Source organism: Alosa pseudoharengus, unplaced genomic scaffold (genome assembly GCF_046254945.1).
Source record: "Alosa pseudoharengus isolate Yale_2024_CS ecotype anadromous, Long Island Sound unplaced genomic scaffold, YU_APseudo_1.1 YU_APseudo_1.1_scf_12, whole genome shotgun sequence".
NCBI classification, from domain to species: Eukaryota; Metazoa; Chordata; class Actinopteri; order Clupeiformes; family Clupeidae; genus Alosa; species Alosa pseudoharengus.
The window spans coordinates 14,629,814-14,645,384 of NW_027468587.1; the positions used below are offsets into that span (position 1 = coordinate 14,629,814).

The 15,571-nt window shown below is 42.3% G+C and overlaps 1 protein-coding gene across 1 annotated transcript; it reads right to left on the reverse strand.

The window, feature by feature from the left end:
* Nucleotides 1-3,697: 3,697 nt before the first annotated feature.
* Nucleotides 3,698-6,761, reverse strand: tpbg (trophoblast glycoprotein). Its single transcript, XM_076280207.1, has one exon. It carries the CDS (start codon nt 6,212-6,214, stop codon nt 5,072-5,074), a length of 1,143 nt encoding a protein of 380 aa, XP_076136322.1. The 5' UTR covers nt 6,215-6,761; the 3' UTR covers nt 3,698-5,071.
* Between the last annotated feature and the right edge of the window lie 8,810 nt (nt 6,762-15,571).

A 15,571-nucleotide genomic window follows, 5' to 3' on the forward strand; every position in this document is an offset into this window, starting at 1 on the left:
TTTTACACCATTTACGAGGCTCAAAGTAGCTCCACACTTCATTGGTAGACTTCCGAGGGCCTTGACATTTAAAACGAGACATTGAGAACTTTGAAAAAGCACTGGTAATTTATTTACAAGACGATTTATACAGACAGTACCTTCAGGAAGTTTACCGTTCGCCGCCATCTTGAATTTAGTGGATTCCAGTGCATTTCCACAGAATTATTTTTGGAATCTGATCCTTTATCATACCTGTTGCAGGTATGAGTGCAGGGGACAAGCCGAGATGAGCTATGAGTCATACGTTCACACTCGGTATCATGTTTAAACACACTTTAGGTCAATATCACACCGGAATTCTCCTTTAACGCAGAATAAGGGGTAAACATCCTAATAGAAGAGCTGTATGGCTTCATTTTCCTTACAAAACAATGCCATAGGGCTCTTGTTGTAGGAGATTTATCACTTACTCTGAGTTAATTTTTGTAGGGGCAGCCGTGGCCTACTGGTTCGCGCTTCGGACTTGTAACCGGAGGGTTGCCGGGTGGAACCCCGACCAGTAGGCACGGCTGAAGTGCCCTTGAGCAAGGCACCTAACCTTCCACTGCTCCCCGAGCGCCGCTGTTGTTGCAGGCAGCTCACTGCGCCGGGATTAGTGTGTGCTTCACCTCACTGTGTGTTCACTGTGTGCTGAGTGTGTTTCACTAATTCACGGATTGGGATAAATGCAGAGACCAAATTTCCCTTACGGGATCAAAAGAGTATATATACTTATACTTATACTTAATTTACCCAGGTTTGTCACTAAACCAGATACTTGGAATACCCCCCCTGATGTATCGTTAAAACTAATCTAAAAAATTAGTTTGTATTAGTAATTAGAGTGAATTGTTGTCCTGTGTGTTTAGAAGAAAATACTGTTGACTTCAGTAAACATGGGAAACATTAGAAAAAAAAAATTGTGAAACACTAGAAAAGAAGAGCAAGTTGAGACATGTTGGAGGATGGTAGTCAACAGGTGGGTAAGAAGAATGCCTTCAAACAGAGCTGGGACTAGCTTTGATACACCCAGAGATTAGGGCTGATATAGGCTACCCCTAACCTGACTCCGCCAGATGGATTTGCTCCGCATATCCATCTGGGAACTTTTCATTGAAGAACTTTTGGGAAGGGGCGGACATATTGGTTAGCTGATTGGATAAACCATCTGTCTATCACCACCTTTGTTGGTTATCGACGGGCCAAATCAACCAATTAGATGAACAAAGTATTCTTCTAATGCCGTTTAACATACAATTAAGTTAGGTAACGTGACAAACGTTAAGATGTTTTAACTTACCATTTATGAACCTAATCAACGACAATTCCCATCAAGTTTTCACGGTAGGCCCTACACTTCTGAAGAAAGTATTCCTCCATTATGAACTGGAATCAGCCGTGGAGGATGTCTGTGTCGTTCATTCCTCCCGGCTGCATGGCTGAGGCTCATAGCTTCACCTGGGAATACTTTCTAATTTGAATAAAACTTGCGCGATAGCTATGCTCATCTCATCTGTGGATGCCGTTATGTTGTTCGTTGCGTCACACCTCAACCCGCCTCAAAGCCAACGCTGATTGGACGTTCGTTTGGTGAACTGCTCCAAATTTTCTTTAACGGAAAGTATCCAGACTGATCTGCGAGTGAAACCCTGAAGCTCGCGAGATCAGGATGGTCTCACGAGGCTAGGCTACCCCTCCTACAGTGTCACAATTTTTTTCCCCTCTCCCCAGCCACAGATCCTTGGATAGAAAGAGATAAAGTAATAGAAAGATAGAAAGAATAACTTAGGAAATAGTAATAGAACAAGAGAAACAGAAAAAAAGAAAACAAAAAAAACATGAAATGATGGTTGCTGTGAGGCAAGCATGTTGGCACAATGCCAAGACTGTTGCTATGGAAACATGAGGTGTTGCACACCTGCTGCACCCCAACCCCACCCTCATCCCACAGGACCAAAGACCAAAGGGACCCCTTCCACCACACACACACACACTGCAAGGAGTGGTTTGCCCTTCAGGGGTTCATTACTCTGAACACAAAGAGCCCTTGTTCCAAAAAACCCTTGAACACTCCCCACCCCCCTTTACCTCCATACTGTGACTCCTGGTAGCAGAGACATGATGACTATGGGTCACAGATGTGGTAGAGCTAAAGCACTGTTACAATCATGTCAAGCCTTAAATGGAAATCACGGATGGAACTCACCTGAGCATGTCTATGGCTTGTGTATGTCTATGGCAATTTGGCCAGTTCAATCTCTCAAATTATTGGAAGCCATCATTCAATGTTGTTCTATATAGGGGGTGTAAATTGGCGGTGATGGTGGGACAATTCAATGCTAGTTGCCGTGGTGACTTGATGAAACTCCATTTGCCACGAGAGATAGAAGGTGCCACCGCACAGCGCAGAGCTACACTGAGCAGATTGTGTTTCACATCACTTCCGAGCTTCCAGTTACGCCTCGCTTCAGATAGGTGTGAGGAGCTCAGATCCATACTGTTTTTTTAAACCAGCCTGGAAAGCAGGTTGGCAGTAGCTGAAAGCCCCTTCTCTTAAAAAAAAAACAAATAGTGAACATCAGCGTCAGGGACGACGAATTGAAAAATGCCTGCATTATGTTTGTAGTAAAGCCAAGCAGATTGCTGTTCTTTTCAGTCTAAGCAAACAGAGGCCATGTACGTGCGAGTTTTTCCATGTTCATACACAGTCGCAGAGTTATTTCACATTATACGTTTTTTTCATGACTCAATCTTATAACTAATTACAACGTTAACGGCAAATGATAAAACATGCTCACAAAAAGCAGGTCTCTGCAGCTGCAAGGTGTCATTAACTAAAGCCCTTCAGTACAGACAGACTCTCACAGAAATACACCCCTGTGAAATGGGCGAAATGAAGTACTCACACGTAAGGTGGGGGGTATGTGAGTGTGTGTGTGTGTTTCCTTTTCTCTCCCAAATGATAGGTGCTTCACGCGACGTGTCTCTTCAGATCTCTCGCTCGTTCCCAGGCGGGGCTGGGGGAATTGTGTTTTGGTAAGAGAATACACAGCTGCAGGCACACACACACACTGGCAGAGGTGAACCATGCAGAAGCCATCTGTGAGTGTGTGGGGTTTTTTTTTTCGGTGTGTGTTGTTGTCTCTGTGTGGGTGTGTTTTTCATTGTGTGTGTGTGTGTGTGTGTGTGTGTGTGTGTGCGTGCGCGAGTGAGTGAGTGTATTTCTCTGTATGTCTGTCTCTGTGTGTGGGTGTTCTTGCCCTAAGGGTGATCTGCAACATGAACAGCCACCATGGATAGCAGCCACATCTGGGCCAGATTCATGCCAGACCTGAGGTAGGACCACCCCCCAGTCTAGGTCCGTGAGAGCGACCCCCCCCCCCACCCACACACACCACAGCCAACATTCTGCTGATACCTCAGCAGTCACATACACTCCTATGCCACCACAGAGTAACACATCGCAAGCTTTAGCAGTGAATATCTAGTCACTTCTAAATACACAACTCATGAAATATACTGTATGCTTTTTTTCAAAAACCTAGACATTTATGGAAATGAATTTACATGAATTATTGACTTTTGTTCACGCATCCAAGTAAATTACATTCTCTGGGGGTGCAGTGTGGCGAGCCAGTGTGTGAGTGAGCAACAGACATCGGCACATTCTCTCCAGGGAGCTTCGCTTTATTGAACATTTAATATTTACCTTAAATAACTGACATTGGGCTTGATGACACATACAGCACAAAAAACAGTAAGAGGCAGTGGTTACCAACTCTGATTCTGTATACAGAAAAATGGCAAAGATGAAAGCTTCAACGCTTTCTCTGCAATGTTCATTTTGTGCATTTTTTTTCCAGCAAAGCTGCTATTCCTGACCCCTCTCAGTCATACTTGAGTGCTTTGAAGTCAGGCATTTCTGGAGATGGTCGTTAGCTGAACTTAATGGTGGTCCATTAAAGTTTATCCATCAGGCCTAATTGTGGGGCCAAGCCATTTGACATGGTACCATATCTTTATAATTGTCTGCTTAATGCTCTGTGGGGAAAAATGTATGACAAAAAACTCCCAGTCGTCTGGAGGATTACGGAGGGGTTGTTGAGATTGTGCGACATTCCTTTGTGCTTCCGATGTCTCCGTTTGAGGATTTAGGTCTGGAGAGGTGTAATTTGTCTGTGATGAGGCATGCTTGTTACGGGTGAGGAATGAGTATGTGTGTGTGTGTGTGTGTGTGTGTGTGTGTATGAAAGAGTAAATCCGTCCAGGCATCATCCCAAAGTCTGTAGTGAGTGACCCTCTCGATCAGTATACACAGTTCCACATTCCTCTCCCAGATCAGAGAGATTCTAGTACCTTTAAGGAAAATTGAGGCAATTCCCTGTTCAGCTAGCAAGTATTATTGAATATAAAAACAAATGGAATACAACTCTGATTCAATGCTGATATCATAAAATTACATGGCAAGTTTTAGAAAATACAGCAACACATCAACAAGCATATCTGTCTTGGGTTGAGACAAAGCTAAAAAAATGGGCAGAAACAAGACTTTTGAGCAAGAGAATGAAGCTATAGCATATATATCTGACATTTCCATCACTACACAGTGTACCAAGTAAGTACACTTCTCATAATAATGTTCAGTAGTCTACTAAACCAACCCTTGTCCAGGATAGTCCCTTACTGATAGAGAAGAAATGTAAGAAAAAAAAATGTTTAAAAACCTCTCACTGATGGCTTTGTCTGCAAATGCCTGTGTCATGACATTCCAATCCATGCAGCACTGAACAACATCAAAAGATGACTAAACACATTAGCAGAGACTTCACATGGTTTTAGGTATGAGTTGCTCTGAGTCACAATCCTCTCTTGAAGCTCAGTTCAAGTCCTGTCTGGTGGAAAAGCGTTTTGGGGAGGGGGGATTGAATACCTCAGAGTCTATGATGGGGAGGGGGTTAGGGGGTCAGGCGGGTATACGGGCAGCCACTTCACACACTGGAGGGGCAGTCATGCAGAGTTTGGGTGTGTGGTCTGAGCTCGAGCCCGGGTGTCAGACATCTGAGTTGAGACTGAGGTTGGCCAGCCGCGGGTCTGAGTTGATCTCATACCTGTAGTGGTAACCCTCCATGTGGTCCCTGCAGGCGTCCCGGATGTTGTAAATCCACCGCTTGATGCCCTTTCTGTTCAGGTAGAGCACCAGCAGAAAGATGACCCCGATTAGTGCCAGCACCATGCCCAGAAAGACATAAGATGTCTCCAGTACCCCCTCCAGGTCTCCATTGAAATTACACGTAAGCTCAGAGGACTGAACCTCTAGCAGTGAATCCCCCATGAAGTAACTCGGGCTATTACAGGTAATGTTTTCCTTATCCAAAACCTGATCGTTTTTCCTCAACCACTCCTGCATGTCCACGATACTGCAATCGCATACCCACGGGTTGCCAGTCAACCGGATCCGTAGGTTGGGGTTGTTGCTGAAGTCGGCAATTGTTCCATTTGATAGCTCCTTCAAAGCGTTTTCCCGTAAATCCAATAGACCTAGGAGGGGGTTTCTCAAAGTCCCGCTGCTTACAGACACGATGGAATTGTTGCGCAAATCCAAAAAAAGTATGTCCAACAGACTAGAGAACATGTCGTCTGGTAGCAAAACCAAGTCGTTGTTTGACAAATCCAGTTTGGAAAGCTTCGGAGTGTTGTGCAATAGACGAGATATTTCACCGGTGTACGAGTAATTGCACAGGGATCTGCTCAGATTTAGCGTAAGCAATGAGTTATCGGCGGCTAACGCGTCTGCACTGAATTCTCGTATCCTGTTGTTGCTGAGGTCAAGCAGACTTAAGTTTGGGATATTATTAAATACCCGAGAATCTATCTCCTCTATACGATTCCCAGTCAAATGGACATTGGTAAGTTGTTTGAGTGGGCTAGGGAAGGAATCCGAGGAGAGACGCATAATGTTATTGCCCGTTACAAACAGTATCTTGGTGTCCTCAGGTAGGGGTTTAGGAATTGCTTTGAGGTCTTGGTTTACGCATTTTACTGTTGTATTGAAACATACGCATTCGCTGGGACAGGCGGAGGACGGAGCGAATCCGATGACATGGAGGACAACCATTACAGATATACTCCACGAACAGAGATTGAGCTGCTTTCCTTCAACTTTTCTTTTAAGCGTCAAATCCAAAAGGCGCATGGTTACCTCTATTCAACAGGCCTAATAGAGAGTATGAACGACTATCGATGCCTGCTGGTGTATTAATTCCAGCCCGTTTTGTGAGCTCAGTTCTGAAGAGTTTGAATGTGTGACTGAACTACATCGAACTCCAGATGAAAACAGTTCTTCCTCCAAGTTTTAAGTGTTGGCGAAGTTCCAAGACATTAGGCTATCAAAGCCTCAAAACGCATACATGCAGGTATAAAAAAAAATCTCAAAAACATTAATACACCAGTCTCAAATTACCTCGTCCAAAGTCGACCCTTTCCTCATCAAGACCGAGAATTTTCCACGAATCGCCGATAAAGACTCTTTTCATTCAGTTGAACACGTCTACGCTGTTTACGCCCGTTTGTAGTGTGCCGTCTCAGAGCAAATTGCTAGCAAATTTCACGGAAGTAAGTTGCGGATCAGTGCACAGCTCCCCCAAACCTGGCATTCCATTGAACGTTCTTTAGTCATTCTCCAAGGCGAGTTCAACATCTCACACTAACGCTCAGTACATCCCTGCGCAGTTTTTTTTTTAAATAAATACTTTCCCCCTCGAAGCCTCAGTGGAAACCACTGCTTGGACCGTACCATTGCAGTTTGTGTGCAAGGGACATTTTGATAGCGCTTAAAAATCACACATAAAGCCAAACCGTTAACCACAGATATGTTGTTAATGTTCAGGGGGGAAAAGTGTTGAAATTGATTTTTATCTTAAGCCTATTTCAACATTATGTTGATGTCATCAGTTTGTGGTGAAAACCCAAACCACCCTAACAGACAAAATCCATTTACTTTAAACATCTGTAAGACTTTGACATGTTGCCTTTACTGTTTACCTTGTATCTACCAAATTAATTATCCTTTCAGAGTCACAATTTGTATATGCTTAAAATGATATTGGCAATTATTGTAGCTTGAATTGGACAGTAAGAGGTCTCAACTGTTGAGAGGGGGGGGGGGCTCATGTGTTTGTACAGTCTTTGCTCTGTAAATGTGTGTGAAAGAATACTTTCCTTTAATTAGAGGCTATCATGGCTAAATCATGAGAACAGGTCAGGAATGGATTTGTTTAGGAATCAGCGGGTAGGCGTATGGCTGAATGAACCTTCAGTGGGTCAGTTGGAACAGTCTTGAGTAGCATAGTACAATGCTATTTTGAGTCATCCTGTGTTTTCCATAATTAATTTTCTTTCCGCTTTTCCCCCTCCTCCACCCAGATAGCAAAATCAGATTGGCGGATAGCGGACCGCTGGTGGTATGCCGCTGGTGGCATGCCACCTGTGGTCCGCTGTTGGACCACCATCTCTTTAAATTTAACTTGTCATGAATATTAGTTAATAAAATGATATATGGAGTATAACTGAACAAATGAAAAATATTTTAGACCAATAGTGGCAAAATATTTTTTTTTTTCAGAGAACTGATGAGCAAAATGCCAGCGGACCGACAGCTATGCCCCCAATGGACTGAAAGTGGTCCGCCAGCCTCTTGCTATCTGGGCAAGATAGTTGAATCTCCATATTGCCCTTTCTAATCTAGGTGTTTTTTTTTTTAATCAAAATCCTCAGCATGCCATCAACAGGACTGTGAGAAACCTCAACAACAGAGGCTGAAACATTTGCTATTCAGACCCTTTTTTGTTCATAATGTGATTTCTCTTCCCCTTTCTTCCCCTTCCATTATGTTAAAGGCATCCTATAAATGTTTACTGTAGTATAACAGCTTCAAAGTAATTTTGATTATAAACTAACATGTAGACATGCAAACCTGCAGTACCTTGAATGTCCATCAGGGGCTGGTTTCGAAAGGCAGGCAGTTTCCATAGACCCCTAGCCTAGAAATCTAGACGCACCCTAGCGGCGGCAAATTAATTTGCTCAGCCTGTACGTCTAGTATCAAACCATAGGGATTTCTATTGGCTGACGCCGTGGACATTATCCAATCACAGCGCTCTATTTTGTTAGAGAGTCTTAAGGCGGGCTTAACAGGATGACGACAGTCCTGCCACGGTGAACAACAAGGAAGGCGAACGAAGAGCGGTTGTTTGAATCGGCGTTGGCGTCAACTTTGGAGGAGTTGGACTTGTGCTTTTCTTTGAAAGTTGAGCAACACAATGCACTTAAGTCATTCCTTTCGAAGAAGGATGTATTTGCCGTTTTGCCGACCGGATACGGTAAAAGTTTGATATATCTGATTGGTCGTAGCGCTGGCCTATTGCATGCCTAGGCAGTTTGAAAGACAATTATCTGCCCGCCCCTTGGATTAAGCGAGGTGAATGGTTCGATTCCAGACTATACATTTCAATGATATAGGATGGCCCGCCAGGCTAATAGACACCATATTAGAGGTACGAAGATTTTCACCTAACCATTACAAAGCCAATTTGAAGGTAAACAAACTTGTAATAGGGGAATCATTCACCTATCAAGCCATACAGCATAGGCATAGCGAGTCGCTAACGAGAGAACCAGCCATGCAACTTCAAGAACAGCGCCCCAAATCATCTTGCGAGAATCATGAAACATTACATTACATTACATTTGGCTGACGCATTTTTAACCAAAGCGACTAACATTACCTTGTCAATAGATATAGCTCTTTGGAGATGTTCCCTTTCGTTAATCCTTCACGTCACAACGAAAGCATTTCTATTGTGTACAGGGGGAACAAGTCACGAGAAGTAGGTTATTTACTAGCCTCGTAAGACCATCCTGATCTCGCGAGCTTCAGGTTTTCACTCGCAGATCAGTCTGGCAACTTTCCGATAGAGAAAATTTGGAGCAGTTCACCAAACGAACGGCCAATCAGCGTTGGTTTTGAGGCGGGTTTAGGTGTGACGCAACGAACAACATAACGGCATCCACAGATGAGATGAGCATAGCTATCGCGCAAGTTTTATTCAAATTAGAAAGTATTCCCAGGTGAAGCTATGAGTCTCAGCCATGCAGCTTGGAGGAATGAACGACACAGACATCCTCCACGGCCGATTCAAGTTCATAATGGAGTAATATACTTTCTTCAGAAGTGTAGGGCCTACCGTGAAAACTTGATGGGAATTGCCGTTGATTAGGTTCATGTCACATACAAATGGTAAGTTAAAAAATCTTAACGTTAGTTACGTTACCTAACTTAATTGTATAAACGAAGACATTAGAAGAACACTTTGTTCATCTAATTGGTTGATTTGGCCCGTCGATAACCAACATAGGTGGTGATAGACAGATGGTTTATCCAATCAGCTAACCAGTATTTCCGCCCCTTCCCAAAAGTTCTCCAACGGATAGTTCCAAGATGGGCATGCAGAGCAAATGTGAAGCATCCATCTGGCGGAGTCAGGTTAGTTATTTACAACTGAAGATTAAAATATAAATATATCGCGAATCTAGGGGGAACGCTACAGTCGGCAAAAAATACCTGAATCTGCATAGTATACCTTTAAAATGTCCAACCTCACAGCAGAAATGGATATACTTACAGGATGGTTCCAAAAACGGTTTTGGGCTCTGGTCATGAAAACTGTGAGTGGGGGAATTCTTTCGTATCACATCTGTTTAAAGGCATCTTATGCAAGTTTACCTTCATAATAACATTTGTAAACAAATCCACGTATCGTGTCCAGGTGGAAGAGGGTCAGCCATAAGTGGTATTTACGACAGATGTGTGAAATACAAACACACACAATTGTAGGGGATAAACAATTGTGATTGGATCCTGGGCTTTTGGTGATTTGGAAACAACCATCAATGGGATCCTTTCCAGATGGACCTGCAGAGCAAATTCTAATTAGTCAAGTTTGTGTGGGTTCACCCAGGCAAGCATTTGGATACCTTTAAATGCTAGATTCAAATTCAATTTTATGTTATATGAATAAGCTGAAAGTTCGAAACAAGAGATATGGCAGATCAATTGCGTCACTTATGGCTGTGTTTGGTATAATCTGTTAGACTTTATTCATCACTTATATTTTTTCGTAAGGTAAAAAGAAATAGACACTGTACTATCCAATAATAACAATACAATAAAACAATTATTGTAACAAACAATGATGTCTGGCATGATGTTTGAGTTGTTCGTCAGCCCATTAGCCTGGTAGCTTACGTCAGCTATGACATGATGGTGCCCATAGGTTCCTATTTAGCTTCAAAACCACTCTTCAGAAAAGCCATGGTTGAAGTCACAGAGGGTTTGTCCACCTATACAGTCTATTACAAACTGAATGACAAATTGATTTGCGCAATAGCCTACTATTTTCATGAAATGTGTAATATTATTGTTAGTTTAGATGCACATGCCCTGAGTGGTATTTATGATAGTTGTGTTATGGTTATGGTTATAATTATGGTTATGGCATTTAGCAGACACTTTTGTCCAAAGCGACATACAAAAAACAACAATACAAGTTTTTTTATAAACCTAAAATTGTTAATGCTAAAATGATGTCATGGCCATGGAGAGAAGTAACCGTATTAGTTGAATAAGAGGCTTGAGGGCATCTGGGGGAGATCCCATGGGGAAAGCATTAAAAAAAAACAAATTGATGTTTTGTTGGATTGGCACTACTACCAAAAGCTGCACTCGAACGCGACACACTGGGCACATTCTCAATTTTCTAGGCAGGGCTACCAGGCGAGTTCCTGTGTTTCTTCAACATCACACAGAACACAGCTTGCTTCCAAACAACTGTTATAACATGGTTATAGATATGTAGTCTGCAAATATTTATCAGCATACTGCACAGCCTCATGAACAGTTTGGTGAAATTGTTCATGAGGCCGTGCAGTATGCTGATACATATTTGCAATATAGCTATAACCATGTTATAACAGTTGTTTGGAAGCAAGCTGTGTTCTGACACCAGCAGTTTGACAGATGATTTTTAATGTGTTTTCTCTGTGCATATTTGAGAAGGCCTACCCAAATACCCCAGCTATGGTTCATTTGAGTTGAGACTAGAATACAGGTATGTAGACAAAACAAAAAAAACATGATCTATTCTAGAGCAGTGTTTCTCAAAGTTTTTCAGACCAAGGACCACTTAACCAATAATAAAAAAAAAAATCACGGACCACCTAGCTAAAAAAATCAGTAGACCTACTTCAATTACCCTCTTCGATTACCTACTTCAATGACCCTGCCTATCCTCCATGGCTAGAATCCAACAATTAGGCCTAGGCCTAGACTGAAAAACTGCCTTCTTTAACAGAACGTGTAGGCCATGTACTTGGCCAGCTCTACTTGGATCAGGTTGATGAGGTGGCACAGTGGTGTCAATCTAACAAAGCGCTTTCAGATATAACCTCCGGAGTACATGCGGAGGTTTGTCAAACGGAGGTCCTACCCTCGGATGATTCAGATATGATGCTAACCTGCGGACCTAATACTGACCTTATATGGACGTATGTGTGAACGACATACATGCACATTACAGAATCTCCGTGTGGTTGTCGAGTGAGGGGTGGGGGCTTGTAGAGTTCACAAGATGCGAGATATGACGCAGACAGTGTTGGGAGTAATGCGTTACAAAGTAACGCGTTACTGTAATTCCACTACTTTTAGTGGTAACGAGCATGTAACGAAGTATTTTTGTAAATCCAGTAAGGCAATTACAATTACTGAAATTTCAAAGAGTTCGTTACTTGCAGCTGTGTTTCCAGCGATTGTGTTTCATGTTTAGATTGCAGATGCATTCTTTACAGTTAATAGGAGCCTCCTCACATTCCTCCTTATTTCGGATTTATGCTAAAACACACAAGAGTGCATTACGCTACAATTTAAATGGGCATCTTAAAAGCCTTTTCCCTTTCGTTTCCATCTCATAAGCTCCACTACAGTAAAAGCGCATTGTTGTTTATCTCCGCTCTTTTTTTAGCTATTGCGCAAAAGCCTCGTTATATCAATTTCTCATTCTTACAACATAGCCACGCCACAACACCAATAGGCTACGGTAGCCTATATATAGCCTTGGCACAAGCAAGCACACGTTTAACTCAAGAGAAAAATGCAGAAACCTCCAAATAGCCTACCGTACATAATCAGCGACTTGAGTTATTTGCACAGTAGGCTATGTTTACATCGGAATTGACGTCCATGGTGTGGATTCATTTGTCTGCGACGGAACATGCAAATTCTCTCTGGAACACCTTATCAGCTGAAGAGTAACCTTCTGCATAGTGCGCGACAATCCCAAACTCTCGGATGCATTAGAACTTATTTCGGTAGGTCAGCACTTGTGCAGCGCAGGCTTTTCCCAAACTGGTGGAGCTTAAAATGCTATATAATACAACTGTGTTTTTATGTACATATATGTATTTTACATCTTACTTTATTATTGTCATTTATCATGTGTAAAGCACATTGAATTGCCACGTGTATGAAATGCGCTATACATAATATATCCCATTATGTGTGTGTGAGCAGACAATAACTGCTTTGAAAATAGGCCATTTAACATTGTTTCACATTACATCCCATTGAACGAATTCCATGTAGCCTACAGAAGGATTGCAATAATAATGATAATAATAACTTATTACTATATTGCAGAAGGCAAGTAGTAGGCAAGGAGTAGGCAGTGTACTGTACATATCTATCAAACCACCTAGATGGTGAGGGTGGCGCAAAACAAGGTCAGGGAGGCCTTCATGCATTGTAGAATGTTTTGTGGTCGGAAAAAGTTTGAGAACTCATGCACAAGGTTATTGATTTGAAGGCCTGTTGAAACTACAATAAATACGTCCAAAAATTAGGTTTATTGTGTGTGTGACTGTTCAGTACTGTTCATATTGACATTTTAAAAGCAGACTTAAAAGTAACTCAAAAGTTACTTTCTCTAGTAACTAATTACTTTTGATAATCAGTAATTGGTAACGTAATTGAATTACTTTTGAAAGAAGTAACTAGTAACTGTAACTAATTACTAATTTTCATTAACTTGCCCAACACTGGACGCAGAATATATGCGGCCGCTGCCTGTCACAGCTGCATTTTGTTTACAACGTGTAGCCTATGCATTATGTAGGCTAAAGAAGACAAATCTCTTGTGCGTAGGCTAATACTTGAAGTAGGCTAGTCAAGTAAGCAAACAGTATTTGTATGTGTGCTTCGAATAAACACATTTATCTGTTTTCAACGTTATGTACCAGAATTACTTGGCTATAACCCCACATCTGGTTTGCGTTGGAGAGAGAGCATGCACAAACTTTATGGTAGGCTACCAGCCAATTCAGTAGGCTAACTCAAGACTGCAAGGCCATCATACAATGTTTTTAAGCAATAAACAAAATACTAACATAACAGTGAAGTTGTTCGTTTTTTCATGGTTTATTTTTTCCAAAAGCATCCTCTCCCCATGTGTCTATTGCTTTTACGTAAGGAGCTTGTAACAAAGTTGGCTTTTCTTCGTTTTCATTTTCTCTAGGCATATAGCCTATGCTCAACAAATATCAGCGAGCTCTGCGAGGTATCAATGAACAGAAAACCTTGTTGGCTAACAATTTATTAAATACTCCTGTTATTGTCGTCAACGACGTCGCTGTAGGCTACTGCCTTTTCAGCGCCTTCTGCTTGGTGATTCAGTCTTTTGAATTCGTTTGGCCTTGCCATGCAGTTGTAGGCTACAACGTCTCTTGCCGTTCCCTTCATGTGTTCTATCAAAATGTTGTATGCCATCATGGACAGTAGCTCCGTGATGTCTGCATCTTTCCAGGTCGGAGATTTTCTGGACAGCATTATGCCACTCCATCATAACACTGGCATTTAAGTCAGATCTAACCACATGGACGCACGAAAGAAACGTCACCAACACGCCCTCTCACTAGGTGTGATCTTAACCGCATGTTCTACGCTTCATTCAGACACAGCACATTTACATAATGTCCGGAAGAAAATACTAGGGGGGGAGTAGTATAAACACCGGGTGAATTCGGACTTCCACATGACCGGTTATGTCGTTCAGATATACGGCCCCACCGTTTAACATCGGCAGAACCTCCGGTCTTACACGTATATCTGAAAGCGCTTACAGCTTGACACTGAATGTCAATAAAACCAAGGAAATGGTAGTGGATTACAGAAGGCAGCAGCAGAACTACAGTTACACCCCACTAATGATCAGCGGGCAACCTGTAGAGAGAGTCACAAGTTTTAAATACCTTGGTGTCCCCAATACTAAAGACTTGGACTGTTAACACTCAATATGTTCTGAAGAAGTCCAGACAACGACTCTACTTCCTTTGTCAGCTAAGGAAATTCAAAGTTTCTACATCCATCATGAAGGCCTTCTACACTTCAGCGGTTGAGAGTGTTCTAGCTGGTAGCATCATCACCTGGTATGGGAACTCCACAGTTAGAGATTGTATACTCTGCAGAGTAGTGCGCTCAGCTGAACATACTAACTCAACTCCCTGCTCTACAAGATATCTATTCCAGAAGAGTACTCCTAAGAGCCCAAAAGATTCTGAAGGACTCTTCTCATCCTAACAATGGATTATTCCTACCGCTGAAATCAAGAAGACGCCTATGTAGTCACAAAGCCAGAACTGAGAGACTCAGGAGAAGTTATTATCCCCAGGCCATCCGAACTCTGAACTCACACTATACTGACTTTGCACACATTCACTCCTCAGCACTCTCAAACATTTCCCAACCCTGAACTCACACTATACTGACTTTGCACTCATTCATTCCTAGCACTCATGGACCCCCCCCCCCCACACACACACACACACACACATACACCTACATGACTTTTAGCACTTTTACATCCCTCTCCCTATGCTATTATGAATTATGAGTTATTGTGAACTATGAATTATTTTCTTATTTCATCACACGTCAAAACACACACACACACACACACACACACACACACACACACACACACACACACACACACACACAAACACATACACACATATCTGACTTTCTCCAACTTTTGCACATCTCCATAGAACTTTTTATTTATTATTTTTGATTTCTCCTCCATCTATCTACCCATTTCCTTGATTGCCTAGTCTTTCTGCCCCCCCCACCCCCATCCCCAACACACACACAAAAAACACACACACTTACATCATCACTGTCATCACCTCACATACATACAGCACACTGCTTGCTACAGTAAGCCTCATCTACATACTTGCTGCACACTGCCCCCCCCTACATACACAGCACATTGTCTTCAGGATATTCTCCAACACACATCCTCTACATACTTACAGCACACTGCCCCCACCTACCCACACACACACTACACACACACACACACACAGTCACTGCTCCACTCCCCTCCCGCCCACACACACATCTTCACTGTCATCACTCACATACATCATACATACAGTACTC